The sequence below is a fragment of the Triplophysa rosa genome, linkage group LG17 (assembly GCF_024868665.1).
Source record: "Triplophysa rosa linkage group LG17, Trosa_1v2, whole genome shotgun sequence".
Lineage (NCBI taxonomy): Eukaryota > Metazoa > Chordata > Actinopteri > Cypriniformes > Nemacheilidae > Triplophysa > Triplophysa rosa.
The window spans coordinates 17,640,893-17,657,587 of record NC_079906.1 but is presented as its reverse complement, the minus strand read 5'-3'; the positions used below and the strand labels follow the sequence as shown (position 1 = coordinate 17,657,587).

Here is a 16,695-nt window from a genome sequence, read left to right as displayed (position 1 = left end):
AGCGACTTACATTGCTTTATCCTATACATTTATACATGTGCAATCCCTGGGATCGAACCCACAACCTTGCGTTGTTAACGCAATGCTCTTACCACAGGAAAGCTCAGTAGTAAATAGTAGTATAAAATAGTAGTAAAAATTACAATGGTTATTAGAAAGTGCCCCAGAACTGTTTGCTTTCCTACATTCTTCAACATATCTTCTTTTGTGTTCATCCGAACAAAGAAATGTATAAAGCAATTCTTCCTACTATGGTTGTCAGTGGTGGCCAAGAACTGTTTGAAATTCCCACATGTGAATCATTTTTGAAGAATGATTTATGTGTGATTTGTTTATTCACAAAAATGAAAACACTGTGGTTTGTTCTAATCACAAAATGATTTGCACAATATTACAATACACATTTACTTGACTTTTATAACTTTCTGTTGGATTCTCCCCCAACTGTTTTTGTCATGCCTACATTATGTTGATTCTCGTGCTGGCTGTTACCCTGTTAAGCATATGAGCAATGCAGAAACCCACTGAGATACGAGAAGACTGAGTGATTGTGTGAGAGCTAAATAAAATCCCTCTCTTGCTATCTCTCTCCGTCTCCATCCATCTCTGTTCCTACCAATGAGGAGGCCTGAACAGGTGAAGCTGTTAAATGAACAGTACTAATCATAATCAGTTTTAACAAAAAGTCAGGGTAAAAAGAATTTGGGATCTCTTTTTGGCTGTTAGACTGTTGGTTAGTATTTACAGACCTGCTTGTGTAACATTTTATTTCAATGTGCTGAGTGGATTCATGTTAAAGACGGCCAAGGTCAAATCGCCAATCCTTACAGACATACAAAGTCATGCCGAAATAACGCTGACTATTAGATTTCACTTTTATTGGTGATATGCCGCAGCATTCTAGGGTGACGATCTCAGAGCAGGAATGTGACATGATCTGTGCATGAAAATAAATATCTGCTTCTTGACCTTGAGTTAGCGCTGCTTGGATGATTTATAATCGGCATGCTAATTTGACAATTACTAACATATCATCTTACTGTATAAAGTGTTCTAATTTTGCTTCATAAATGGAATCTGTTTAGGAACGACTGAACAGTTTGTGTTCCCTTTTGAAAAAACCACCATATGCTGGTTTGGTATGTTTTGATGCTGGTTTGCTGGTCATGTGCTGGTTTAAGATGGTCATGTGCTGGTTTAAGCTGGTCATGTGCTGGTTTAAGATGGTTTAAGCTGGTCATGTGCTGGTTTAAGCTGGTCATGTGCTGGTTCAAGCTGGTCATGTGCTGGTCTAAGCTGGTCCTTAGCTGGTCATGTGCTGGTCCATAGCTGGTTTAAGCTGGTCAAACAGCATCAAAACATACCTAACCCAGCATATGCTGTTTTTTTCAACAGGGTTGGCTGCTAGGTGTGCGTTAAAATGGAAAGTGTATCGGGCCATTAGTTTTGTTTTCGAATAAAAAGTTAGCAATGAACTACCTTCAAAGTGCTGAGCACAAAATGAATGACATTGCTGCGGACGGCGACCGGCATTAATCACAGCAGATGATGCAAAACGAACCAACCAACCTTTACTAATGTACGTACGACGGCACTAACAGCAGTTAGCATGCTGCTTGTTAGCCGCTTCCAGCCTGCATTAGCGAGGATGCATAATGTCAGACAGTAGTGTTGCCACAGATAGCCTCCAACAAAACAGAGAAAAATACCTGTGACTTTTCCAGCTTGATTATAATGCTGCTGTTTGCTCCCTCTTAACTAATCAAATCCATTGTACTGCAGTCAATACGATTCCACGGCCGTCGATGTGATTATGCTAATTTCGTGGCGAAATGTCACATTTATCCACATGCGACGGCACCCGGGCGAGGCAAAGTCACTGCAACATTTAAATATCTGAAATTTCAGTCAATGCCGGGAAACTTTACGCGCGGAAGTGATTATGCAAAATTGAAGGTTTGGGGAACAGGTAGCTTGAAGATGATGTTTAGTGGACAAAAATAGCAATAAAGTTGATTGAAATAGGAGGTAATTATATCTGTCTCTAAATGTAAGTCAGATTGAATCCTGTTTGTCATTATTTTAAACGCTTTCGGCATTCGAAGGGAGGCGAGTTCGGTGGGGAGGGGGATGAGGTGTCTTATCATAAACCATACAGAGGTCTGTGGTGACAGAAAGAGAGAGGAAGAGATTGATGGAAAGAGAGAGGGAGGGTTGATGGGGAGAGGCCTTGAGTGTGATGCATTACAAGCCAGTCCAGTGCCCTCCACCTGAAGCACTAGCCAATATTTAATCCCAATAGTCTATTATCCAAGAGGGACACGCACACACCCACGGAGAGAGAGAGTAACACACTCCCACCCTCCATCTGCTTTGCCATCACCGCTGTCCACACAAGGACAGCAATGAGAGGCCATCATCCTGTGAGACTGTGTGCTCTCTAGATAAGGAATCAGAGGTGTAAAGAGTACCTGAAAACCATACTTAAGTAAAAGTACAGATACCTTGCAGTGAAAATTACTCCATTACAAGTTACAAGTCACCAATTTCAAAACGACTTGAGTAAAAGTCTTTGAGTATCTGATTTTAACAGTACTTGAGTATTTTACTCATACTGAATGTAGGCTCAAAGCAGCACTAGTCCTCAACACTTAAGAGACACGTCAGTGAAAAACTAGAAACAGTCGATTCGTGAGGTGAGCAATCGCATTTATTTTCTTAAATCATAATAGATTTTTTTTTTTTTTAGATTTAGATTCAATTTATTGTCATTGCACATGTACAAGGCAACGAAATGTGACCTCTGCATTTAACCCATCCAGAGAGTAGTGAACACACGTACCCCCGGAGCAGTAAGACTGAACACCTCAAAATTGCAACAAATCATGGCCGACATCATAACCTACTGTACGTCATTACAAACACCCTAAGTCTCATTTAAGCTCAACTGCTCATAAGTAAACCAAACTCCTTCAAAAGGGTCTCTTCAATATAACGGATAAATAAAATAATGTTAAGTAGAATTAAAAAGTCAAAGCCTTTTTGCACTGGACATGCTGGTTTGGGCCTCATGGCCAGCTGCAGTCATGTCCTCATTTCACATACACTGTTAGCCCTTACCTGCCATTTCTACAGTAATATTCTGTATTGGCAACACTGTTGCCTGCTAGTTACTGTAGGTGTTTTACAGTAAACTACTGCAATGGCTGTTTGAAGATACATTATTAAAGAATCTATTAACGCACTTAAGTCACACAGTCTTAGATGAACACGTGTAAATAACAGATGAACACAATAAATCTGTCAAGATTTCACCAGAGGAGAATTAAACACAAACATCAATAACATCTTCACATATTACAGACACCACTTTCACTTTATTTCTGTCATCTGTGTAAGATGGATCTTATTGAGATTGAACTCGAGTTCATAGTGGTTCAATTGTGTTTTAAGTCACCATTATGGCGATCAGTGTTTGCTTTGGTTGGACTCTTTGACTTTCTTGTAGCTTTAAAATGTACACTTATACAATAACACTGAAAGGGACTTTACAGGAACCGCAACTTTATGTTTGCTTAGTAACTGAAGATACATCTGAAAGAATCCAATCATTAAATAATAATAATATAGCATTTAAGATTTATTAAGATATGTTTGGTAAAGTGATCACATGTTGTAATGGAAAGATCTCTGTCAGAAAATCTTTCTTTGCAATTGAGACACATTTAGACACTTGACATACAAACCTCATCAATGGTGACAAACAATCATGAATGAGTTTTGTACTATGTACCCAGTATGCATTGCAGCATGAAGCTGTTCAGTTGATTGTCACCATTGTTGAGATTCATATGTGTATTGTTCATTTCTCTGTGTCCGACTCATTCTATAGGTTAATATTTTGTCTATATAGTGTGAGAGCACTTTTGAAAATTGAAAAACTATACATTCTTTTTACTGGTTTACATCACTTCATGGCAATAGTCCCACCACATGGTCAAATTTTGAGCAAACATGTTTAGAGCACATTTAGGAATAGTTAGTTTTAAAAATAAGAGCTTTTGTAGATGTGTGACCTACAGTAACTAGCTGGCAACAGTGTTGCCAATATATTACTGTAGAAATAACGGGTAAGGGCTAACCGTGTAAACCGCCAGCGATTGACATCTACCTGATACTGCACTCATATTCATATAAAGAAGTCATGTTGACAAGTTTTTGTAAGTTAGAGCAAAATCCACAAGATTGTAGTACCTTCAATGCCCTGTGAATGGCAATATTAATTATAAGATAGGTGGCATGCAAAATGTAATGTGTAACTGCATTAGTCATTACAAATGTAGTGGAGTAAAGAGTACATATACTTGTTCAAAAATGTAGTTAAGTAGAGAGTAAAAGTTGCTAATATCTTTAATACTCAGTACAACTACAAAGTAGCCAAAAAGATACTTAAGTAAAGTAACTAAGTACATTTACTCCAATACTTTACACCACTGTAAGGAATCACGAACACAGACGACGTGTGTCGTCTCAGCTCAATGCTAGCAGTGTAGCATTACAATAGACATTACACATGATTTTCAAAGACAAATTGTGTAAATTGACGGATAAATGAAAATATTTTCTTCAGCGTATAGCATGCAATTAAATTCCAATGAAGTCTAAATTAGACTGTTGTGGCTTTTAGTTTGTGCGTTAGCTTCGGGGCCATCTATATGCTAGTGTGCGTCTCTGTGTCTCAGTCAGGTCCCTAGTTCTCTAGGTCGTAAACCAGTATTGAGTGTACACAGGTACACTACACAGACACAGATGACTTATTTCCCTGCGACGCCAATGCTTAAGCGTTGTGTGATTCTTCACAACTGGTATTTATCAACAAGCAAAAATCTCTCTGACTTTATATTACATTATTGTTAAGTAAACAATGCCATGGCAACCACCAAGGATACCCTAGCAACTGTATGGTAACGCTAACACTGTGAGATCAGGTAGAACATTGATAAGCACCACTAACACAAAAAATACTTTCTCACTGTTGCTCACTGTGCTCTGAACTTATACATTAGATTTTTGGAAGCCTTCAGTTCTATTTTAGCTCCGTCTTTGCTTTCTTGCGATCCACATTGCGCCCAAGCTGCAGTATAACGTCTTAATTGCGCCTGCTGCAGCCTCTTGCAAAAGTGCGAGTGAAACTTTGTGAAATTATGATTGCCTTTAATTATGCTGCATAATCACTGATATCCAGTCATGTATGCCATCTGCCTCTCAGCGGGCTATCTCTGCCAGCGCTGGAGTTATTGATGCCCTGTCACACCCAGGTACATCTTAATAACCCGTAAAGAAGCTCTGATCGCAGCGCCACCACACTGAGCCTCCATCTTCCTCCTCACTCATCACTTTATTATGTAACAAATCAGGCTTTCTGAAGGGAACGCTAACCGTGGGACGCTCCTCCTCGCATTAGTGCGCCAACAGACGCGCCTTTTATTTCTAGATCTTTCAATGGGGGCTAGTGATGAAGCAAGCATTCCCATCTATCTGTTCTGCCACAGATTAGATTGGATAAACTGAGCATCTTTAGTTGCTTTGATGCTTTATGGAAGTGATGTTAAAGTCCTGGTTCAGGGATAGACTGAATTAAACCTTCTGCACCTTTTTTCATTGCACTTTAAAAAATATTTGCAAATTGATAATAAATAAATGAATGTATTATTATATTATTACCAACATTATTATTATTATTATTATAAATAATACATTTGAAAGTAATTTCAAAATAACCCATCATTTTTTACAGGCTAGACTTTGTTATTCATAGACTAATAATTGTATTTGGTCTAATTTTTATTTACAGATCTGCTTTAAACCAACAGCTTTTGACAGCAGTTAATCAGTATTAATGTATCATATCTAATAATCATTAAGTGGGGACAGTTTTGAAACTGATTAGAAACATTTTTTTTCTTTGTATAGGGTGTTATGAATTATATAATAATATTATGAATATATATATATTATATAATAATGAATATATAATAATAATGTTTTTGGTTCTCTTTTGGTTTTGTAACGAATGGCAGGCGAGGCAGTGGATCCACGTGCAGTAAAGACTTTATTTAACAACAAAAAAAGATCAAAGAAACAAGGAACTCACCTAATTCAAAGAACACAGAGCAAACACAAGGAACAAGACTAAACATTCAAGAACTCACAACAGTGGGGTTTAAATACATTGAGAACAAATAAGGTAACAAGAAACACCTGGGAGAAACAATTAACAAGAACCAATGAACAAAAGAACCACAAAACACTACGGCTGTGTCCGAAATCGCCTACTTCCATACTATATAGTAGGCGAAAATGAGTATGAGTCATGAATAGTATGTCTGAAACCTCAGTATGCAAAAAACAGTAGGCGAGAAATACCCGGATGGTCTACTACTTCCGCCGAGATTGGTGAGTGTGGAATCGGATGGACACTTATCTATCCCATGATGCCACGGGAGCTGAGCAACGGTCAAATTTCCAAAGTAAATCAAATAAATATAGCGGAAAACTTTAAGGCGGACGTCCGTTTTTAATGTAAGTGCCAATAAATGAATTTCTCGTGACTAAATTACGTTTTTATCAATGCTCACGAGTAGGTTGTTGTTAATACGTCATAGGTCAAAGAGCATACGGGTCACATGACCATAAAACAGGGTGGACGCAGTATGTCCGAAATGTATTCATACTACTCCCACTCATACTATATAGAACATACAGTTTTAACGGCCGACAGGTAGGTATTTATTCAAATTCAGTACGTACTGTCACAGTATGCGATTTCGGACGCAGCCTACAATATAAAACAGGAAATACAATACAAACTAAAAGTCCAAACTAACAGGGGACATGCAGACTTAATCGTGACAGGTTTATTTTCACCTCTAACCTATAACCCCCCCAGAGTTTTAGCAGTCTCCAGAATTCTCCCTGTTGATGGTGGATATTCTGCAGATGTGTTTGATTCACATGAACAGACTAACCCTTCCTCCATCATTAGCAGGCCCAATCTGCAATCTGTGCTCAGCACAAACACCTGCCATTCACAATATTCTGTTCATCCCCTATTCATTAAATATTTTTTATTATATTCAGCTTTATCTATATATATCAGCTAATACTTGGTACGACTTTCTGATTTTCAAACCAATATATTATAAGATCTTTGGTTTGGCCATCCACCTTTTCTCTTCCCCTTCTTTGTTTACTCCATGTTTCCTCTTTCAATCCAGCTGGCAGGTTTTGGATCGCTGTTGCTTGTCGAGGTCTCTAAACAAGGTTAAAGTGAACAGTCATTTACTGCGAACCAGCTGAGCACCTCAAACTCGCGCTAAGCATCTAACAATCAACACAGACATGCTGTTTAGCCCGCAGTCTTGCTTCCGCATGTGTGTTCCATCGTCGGCTCTTGGCTCATCCGCGGCGGCTCTGTCATCCACACTCCCAGCCTCTCCGAGTGACGAATGGCTCATCTCCTCCATTGTGTTTCACTCCAGGTGGATATTCCTTTCGTCTCTGTCAGCCAGACTGAAGCAATACTTCTTTAACCTCACCAGCTAATGAAGTAGCAGATGCTGGCAGTTTTCTTTCCTATTCGTTTTGTCTTTTCGCCTCTTTCTCCGTTTCTCTCTTCAATCCCAATGTGGTGCTAGCTGCCTCCCAACAGCCTGTTTGTTCCAGCAGAAGTAGATGAAATCAGGTGGAACTGGCAGAGAGTGATGGAGACGCGGTTTGTAGCTGAAGCAACAATCACAGCCGTTCAGATACACGGATGTAACACATACATGCGTGGGTTATTAATGCGGCTATACAACAAACATGTGATACATGCAAAAGCGATTTACAATTCAAAGGCATGCATGTTTTTGCAGTATAGCCTAAATGTGTTCTGGCTTTGCCTCATAGACTCGTGAAAAAAATCAACTCGACACAAAGAAACAGATAAAAGTCTAGCAGTGTTTTTTTCAACTTTTGATTTATTTGTTTTTCCTTTTACACCTCTTCCTTCTCCTCTCGCCGACGGGCGATTTCACATAATGTTGATTTGCACAGTCCGAATACTCTGCTATGATGAATTCCTGTGTTTTTTCCCTTGTTTGATGGATCACATGCAGCAGAGGTGAGACAGTCTCTCTCTCGCTCTCTTTTTCCCCTCTTTCTTTCTTTCCGCTTTCTCTTTCCAAACTGTCACCTTCTAACCGCCGTACTTATCTCTGCCACTCAAACACGCCTCGATTCTCTAACCTTAAAATCCACAATTCGCGTCTTTCTTTCCTCTCCCGTCTTAATTATCTTATCCAACTCAGAAATCTCAGCGTGATTAATGACAGATCCCAGCGTCTGGGAGGTGCCGATTCCGGCGGAGATGTTTGGTGGGTGGAATAACAGTTTTTTTTTCACGGGGTAATTATTTCTGATATATATATTGATTTTTTTGCCCTATTGCGTTACTGGTCTCTGAGCTTAAGTCATTTGTAATGGGTATGCTCTGCTGTTACAGTAGAGAAATCCTATTTAGTGATGGCAGGCTAATGTGATCAGCTGCATTTGAAGCTGCTGTTTTTGGGCCTCTGAAATTACATCTCCCTCAGAAGCCTCTTCCCGTTTAGATTAGATTAGAGGAGCGAACCACCCTGCTGCCTCAGCCCGCTTCCTGCCGCAGACGCACGACCTTCACGTGGCACGGGCGTCCTCTCCTTATCTCCCTTACAAACGGAGCACGAGAGAGTGAGAGAAATCAGTGACTTCTGTAGGAAATGAATAAATGCGGTTCAGACCAGAGCATCTGTCGTGATGAAAAGAGCTGTGATGGAATGATAAAACAGTTTTGTAATTAATACCCACGAGGAGCGTTTCATTGCTCAGACGTTGCTCTTTCATAGCTCAGTTATCTAATTTGTCCGAGATGTTTTCCTAAAACGCTACTTAGGAGCAATAAATGCAGCATTTTGTTTACTTGTTTTTAAAGTGTGCGTGTTTTGCGCATCATCACCTGTTTGTGTTTAACACAAAACCGCTTGTAACATATGAAGTGAAACAGACAGTAAAGATAAGGATATGTGTTTTTTCGTTTTCTTTTCAAAAGTAGCCAAGGTTTATTCCTATAGTCAATCAGCTCTATTTCTGCAGCCCACCCGCTGAGAAAGATGATTACAGCAGAATTGCGCGTGTGTGTATGTATGCATGCTGCAATTAATTTCAGCAAGATTGTTTTCTACCAAAACCTAACTGTTTATTTAATAGCTTTTGAAATGAGTCTTTATTGTATGTCAACTCTGAATTACAACGCAAGTGCCATTTTGTTTGCGTAATTTGATGTTACTTTCAATAACCAAAATAAATCTCCTTCGGGTGCATATCTAAAGGCGGTCGGTATTAGAGCCTTGATGCTCACAGCAGTAGAAATTATGGAATGGCTTGAAGGGATAGTCCATAATTTGCTCACCCTCCTGTCAAACCTGAATGACTTTCTTTCTTCTGCAGAACACAAAAGAAGATACTTCGAAGAACGTTGGTAACCGAACAATGGCGGTACCCATTCACTTCTATTGTATACATTGGACACAAAACCAATGCAATTCAGCGGGTACCGTCAGTGTTCGGTTACCAGCATTCTTCAAAATATCTTCTTTTTAAAGGAGCTAGTCATACAGGTTTGACAAGAGGGTGAGTAAATGATGACAGACTTTCATTTTTTTATTTAAAATCCAAATTGAATTCTTTATTTAAGCAAAACACATGGAGCCCGTCACACTGAGAACTAATAAACACATAGGGCTGGAAAGTGCTGTTTGTATCTACAGTCTCCAAGCAGCATGGCATCTTGCAGTAACAATCGCACGCGAGCGTTTTCACACACTTCGTCAGCTCCCTTGTAGCGGCTGCCAACTCAGAAGCAGTGGCGTATTGTGTCACAAAGTCCGAAGTCAGAGAACATATTTGTTTCCGCCCTGCCTGTTCTCTCTTGGGAGCGCTGTCGAGATAGCTCTCCCTCCCACAGATCAGAGAACTCAGAGCCAGACTGAGTGTTGTGTACGAGCGGAAGCCGAGTGTTAGCTGCCTTGGGATTGGAGTGTGGATGATGATGTTGGAGATGCTGTAGATAGCTAGGAGACGGATGTGGTATCTGCTAGATGGTTTGGTTTGACAGTGGGGCTTGGTAACGATGTTGGATTTGTTGCTAGGAGACTGTTGTGGTTACCGCATTTGAGGCGTTGCTAGGAGACCGCTTAGGTTATGGTATTGGAATGCTTGATGGGAGATTGATATGGTAACACTGTTATATACTGTAGCTTGATTTGTAAAAGTGTTAGACTGGTTGCAAATGTTTTGTTAATGATGCTGGGTTGGTGGTAGAGTCATTATTTTGTAACAGTTAGCTTGATTGCTTAGTGGATGTCTTTTAACTGTTTTGTTGTTGTAATTTTAGATCAGTTGCTAGGAGAGAGTTTTTACAATATTGGAGGAGCTGCTCTTTTTTGAGGAGATTTTAGCAGTGTGATTGGTTGATGCGATTCGATATGGTGGAACAGTGTATAGTTTGAAGAGTGGTTGCAAAGAGAATAATGTTGTTGAAGGAGCTAAATTGGTTGTAGTTGTTTTGCTTGTAAATGTTTGCTTATGTCACTGTTTTGCACTGATTGGTTGCTTTAAACATTTACACTCGATGCTTAGAAAGACCAATTTGAAGAAAGGGAATTGCCTAGATTAGATATAGACAAATATGAAAATGAGATGAGTGCTGTGTTTGGAATTTAGTAGGTATTAAAGGGGTCATATGATACGTCTAAATGAATATTATCGTTTGTATTTTGCAATTTTACGTGTCTAATACATGCATGGGCAACTTATAACACACCAAAGACACAGAAAAGCACGTATTCGCGCCATATAACCCCTTTAAAAGTTCTGTTAAAGGAGTTAGATCTGTTCTGAAGTGTGAAGTGAGAAATGTAATATGCAGTTACCTGTAAACCCATAGTGTATTGATAACTATGTAGTGGGGACACTTTTCAAATGCCATAATACATTAAATGAAAAACAGTTGAAGGTCCAGTGTATTATATTTAGTGGCATCTAGTGGCGAAATTGCGAATTGCAACCAACAGCTCACTACACCCCTCTCCCCAACCTTTCGAAGCACTATGGCAGCTGACACAAAACTAAGATGTCGTCGCATTTTCGCTTCTTTGCCGAAGGAGTTAACCTATTTACGAAATGCACTCTGTAGAGCAGTTTGTCCGTTTAGGGCTACTGTAGAAACAACATGGCGAATTCCATGCAAGGGGATCAGTGGTGTATGTAGATAGAAATAGCTCATTCTAAGCTAATAAAAACATAACGATTCATAATATAAGGTCTTTATACACCTCTGAAGACATGTATTTTATATTGCAGTTCTGTCAAAATTCCTTAAAAAAGTTACATACAGCACCTTTAATGTATTAGCTAGCATGAACTAACAATGAACAATACATCCACAGCATTTATTAATATTAGTTCATGTTAATTATAGCATTTACTAATACATTTTAAATTTTTTAATTAAATCTTAACATTAGCATAAACGATTAACATTTGTTAATGCACAGTGAAATACAATAAACAATTGTATTGGCATCAACAAAGATTAATACTGTAAATGCTGAAAAAACACATAGTTCATTGTTAGTTCATGTTAGCTAATGCATTTACTAATGTTAACACAAACAATCTTATTGTAAAGTGTTACAAAAGTGTCTGTGTGTGTATTTTCTGATATACGTGTACTATGTATGAATAAATGTGTATACTTAACTATTTTAATTCCTCAGTGTCAGTGATTTTAATTGAAATCATTCCAAGACATTTACTCATTTTGACAGATGAAAACGTCGAGTAGACATTACTAAAAGTGAGTCAATATATTCGTTTTGATAAATCTATTTTAGCATTAACCTATGACTGGCCACGGCAGTCTGTTTTGTAATCCAGTTTGTCAATCTGTCCAAGGTAGACTAATAAAAAAAATCAGCGTGCGCAGCAGAACCGTATAGAATGCAGGGGTCCCGAGGCACGTTTAAAAGTTAAATTAGGAGCGGCTCACACGATGCATGCTTGCATCCATCTGCTGTGTTTGTAATAGTTTTAGATGAAGCATATCATGTCACCCTGCAGGACACCGTTACTGCCTAAAATTTCAACTACCCATCTGTGTTTAGTAGTGTGAAGGTTACTGTGATTTTACTGTCTTATGTAAGTCACTGCGTTCTGTGTTCTAAGGTGACCGTGTTCTTTGCATTTATATGTTCAACAGGTAAAGGTGTCCCATAAGGCTACTGTATTCTATATATAGGTTAGGCTACTATAGCTGACTATGTCTCATATGTCCTATAGATGACTTTGTGTCTTGCTCTGTATGTCACATGGTTTTTACCCTTGCATGCTGATACTATTCTGTGTTCATTCGGACACGATTACTGTGTGCCTGTATATTGTATGTTCCAGCGTCATGTTTTATGAGAGATGTGTGGTAAAGTAAGGTGACTGTGCTCTCTCTTAGGTAAGTGTATGGTAGGCTGGGACAGGAAAGGTAGGGGGGTTTGACAGCTGAGTGCTTGCCCTTGAGTTCCCCAGATACCAGCGTAGAGGCTGGGGAGGGGTTGTTGAGAGAGGGAGAGGTGAATGAAGGAAAAGAGAGGGCTGCTCATATTCTGCTGATACAGCAGCCTGCCCCCACCCATCTCCAACCCAACACTGCATTGCTCTCTTTCCCTCTCTCTCTCTCTCTTTAGGGAGGAATTGTCCGGTCACCTTCGATGCTGTTTAATTTAATAATGTTCAGTAGGAACTGGTGGTACGAATTGGTGGTAATTTTTTATTGTGCTTCTATTGAACATTATCATAATATAATGGTTATATTTATGGCATTTATCTACAAAACAACATGTGGGTAGTTGACGAATAAATCGTACATGTGTCCTATGGTGTGGCATAGCAAAATGTAGAAAGCAAACTATTAAAATTACAGTTTTAGTAATAGTTATCATATAAAATAGCATGAGAGTTTTTTTCTAAATTTTTGTCGTCACACCATAGGGCCAATAGTCTGTCAACTATCTATGTATGCTTTTATTATATACATAATATATTTACATATATGTATATGTACATGTATATGATATACTGATCACTGTCTATCAACTGAGCCGCATGTGACAGCATTGTAAATAAATAAGCAATACGTGCAGTTGATTTTCAGATCATCAGTTGAATTCTATATTAATGTGTCAATTTCCGATGTCGCTCGGCAACCGTAAACAACCTTCAGATGCACCGCGTTTTTGCTGCTGCTGGCGCGTCAAAACGGAATTGCTCTCATTACAATCAATGAAGCTGTCTGTCTGTGACACGGTTTAGAGAACACACTATGGATTTCTGCTTGGTGTTAGATTTTTTAAATTGCGATACGGATATATCCCAATATAAACAGTATACTAGAATCTCTACCGTTTGACACGTGTCTAATATTGCACATACCTCCCAGCCCTACTGCACAAAGAGCACGAGAGTACATCAGATGCGAGAGAGAAAGAAAGAAAGAAATAGACAGATGGGTGGAGAAATGTCTCTCTTTGTATGTGCATGGCTGTTGGCAGACAGATGCAGGGCAGAAATACACAGAAACAGCAGGCAGGAGGCAAGCAGAAGTAATGCCGGCTCGAAAAACAGCAGCACAGTGTTTGTGTGTGTACTCCATGTAAAGCTTGATAACAGCCTGCACGTAAACAGGTGTAAACACAAACAGTGCCACTTAGGACTCATTAGCACGCCGGTCACCTCTTTCACATGCTTTGACTGCAAGACATGCAGTTTATTCACCGTGAAGATAGAAACTCTATCTGAAGCTTTATTGTTCTCTTTTCAAGACTTTACGTCTAAACCCTAGGGGTTGTCATTTCTGTTCAGTCTGTACTACTGTACTGTAGTCTTATAGAGTTGTATTGATGGAGAGAAACGAAACTATAGAAATCGCATGGCAACGAACAGTGGCAGCATCTTTTGCATGGGTAGGCAACATCATCATGTCATTCCAAACCTGTATTACACAAAAGAAGATATTTTGAAGAACGTTAGTAATCAAACAACATTGACTTTCATTGTATCAAGGTTATTTTACTATATTTAAAACGTTTCTGTTCATTGGAATCAAATCAAATAGACTTAAAAAATTACTAAATGAAAAATTGAAACGTTGCCTTAAAAATAAACTGAATTAATTTTAAAGCACTAAAAGTATAATAACAAACATAAACTAAAATAAAAATTAATTAATCTTATATAGCAACATAAAAAAATAAATTATAAAAAGACAAACGCATATATCAACATTTCTCAAACTTTAACTAAAATTAACATAAAAAGATACAAATCTAAAAGTAAAAGGTAATTTAAAATATTAATAAAACTAAATTAAACTAAAATCAAAACTATAATAACTCTGCATTGCATGGATTCAAAACCACTGCGACATTTCTTAAAATATCGTTTTTTTGTGTTCCACAGACAAAAAGTCACATGCAAGTTTTGAACCACATGAGGCTGAATAAATGATCATCATTTTAATTGATGTCCTTAACTTATGTATTAGGCATTTATGGTAAGAATGAATGCTATGAAGCGCATCAGGGATCTTTTTGATGGAAACAAGTACGACACTGGTGAGGGCAAAATTGTGCGTTCTAGAATACGAAAAAGTGCAATGCTGACGGTTTTGCTTATGTAAGAGCCTCTCTGTCATGTAGTCTTACATTCAGCGTGTGTACGTGTGTTGAGTGTGTGTGTCTGTCTCGCCGTGGTGTTTTAGCATGGCCTGCATGTTAAGCGTGGTGGAATAGGCCGAGTGATGGTTAGTGGCAGCTTGGGGACCAGAGCTGGAATGGAGGCAGAGAGGTCAGGCACTGCTGAGACTGTGAGTGCCAGGCAGGCGGGCTGGCGGCCACAGACCTCAGCCTCTGAGCTGTCTCTCTGACAGCATCGCCATGCCACATGCAACATCTCCTGCTCTTAAGCCAGCTGAACAAAACTAGCGTATTTCTTAGAAGAGATTTGCTGGTAGATATGATTGTTGATGTAGTTCTAGGTTGCCACTGTTGTAAATAACTATCTGTTTGAAGAAACTGTAGTCTTGTGGAGGGAGAGAGAGAACTGGGTGATGAGCTGTGGAGCTGGTGGCGCTGTTGAGTCCTGACAGTTGAGAAGCTCTCACATCATCTCACAGCCCTGTTGCTGAGAAACTACGTCTGGCTCAAGACCATAATATTCCAAGAGCCTTAGAGCTGGTCTGCAGAATTCATCTCTTAATTTTTCCCTTAATTTTTATCTTTTCTTTAATCAACATTTTTCTCTGTTTAGTTTTTCTATTGTCTTTTCTTTAATGTCTTTCTCGTCTCGTCCCGTCCCGTCTCGTGGGTTGATTTTAAAATGTAGTATTATAATGAGGCAGTCTGATCATTTGTAGATGATTTTTTTATTTTATCATCCTTTATTGTTTTTATTTAATTTCTTTTTTCTTTTTTAAAAACAAAAAGAAATAATATTTAATTATTTTATTTTATTCCTTTACTTTACTTTACTTTACTTTACTTTACGTTGTGTTATTGTTGTTAATGTTATACTGGAAATCTTCTGAGCCCAATAAATGTTAGTTGAAAATTCCAAAATTCTCTTCTCGCCTCTCCTCGATCCAGACACGCTGGCATATGGCTGTGCTCTTGCCCTCAGTGCCAGGGGCCGTCCGGTCTGCTGTGCTGCTGTGTATTGTGTTGGCTGCTGCTGGCCCTGTGAAGCTCTGGCAGAGCCCTCCGTGTTCCAATCTCGCTGCCGTCAAACTCACTTACCACACTAGCTAATAGTACACAATCTGAGCCCGCAGCAAACGCCTGCCCAAGGTACATATCTTTGTGTTTGCAGTCTGTCAGTCACGGAGGCTCCCCACACACACAAACACACACCTGTTATCTTTGTGGCCGGTCGTGTGTGGTGGGTAGGCTCGGGGGTTTCGCCCTTGTGCGGCACGGATAAAGAGATAAGAACAGGTTGTGTAGACGTGGAAAAAATGAGAAGGAGAGAGAGAGGAGGAAAAGTATGATTTCTATTGAAATATAAAGAGGAAGACGGCACAATTCAATGTAGGCTGGAGAGGAAGATGGGAAAGGTTTGTACACTTAAGTCTATTCAATTTCAGGTCTTTTAACCTATAATACTTTATTATTTTTACATTATGACATCGCAGTGATAATCTGTCACTGCTTGTGCCCCAAAGTATGCGATCGTAAGACAGATGGCACAAGAAGAATGTTATGTTTTTCATTTTAATTTCGAACGGGCGCAGTGAGCCCATTTTGGGATAATAGATCTTGTTTGCACACAGTAGCTTTTAATGTTCGCTTAAAATAGCCTGAATTGTTCCACTAGTCTCTGATCTATTCACAGAAGCCCACCTTCTAGTGCTCACTCTATTCTCCAGTCTGATTTTCGTTTTAAACTCAGCTTAGCCCTCGTCTGAATCGAGATAAGTCTAACACACACATACGCACACACAGACACGAGACAACAGGCTTTGGGTGCTGCATTGCCGTTTGTGCACATCAATAGCTCCCCCTATGGAAT

General features: G+C 39.1%; 1 protein-coding gene across 2 annotated transcripts in view; it reads left to right on the top strand.

The window, feature by feature from the left end:
• Positions 1–16,695, top strand: part of agbl4 (AGBL carboxypeptidase 4) — a 287,406-nt gene that overhangs the window by 69,675 nt on the left and 201,036 nt on the right. The window contains exon 1 of one of the 2 annotated variants that reach the window (XM_057357636.1): positions 16,151–16,240. The exons of the other annotated variant lie outside the window; for it this stretch is intronic. Coding sequence (XP_057213619.1) covers positions 16,232–16,240 — 9 coding nt within the window. The 5' untranslated portion in view covers positions 16,151–16,231. Of the gene's footprint in view, positions 1–16,150; positions 16,241–16,695 lie in introns of those variants that run through there. 2 annotated transcript variants of the gene reach the window in all.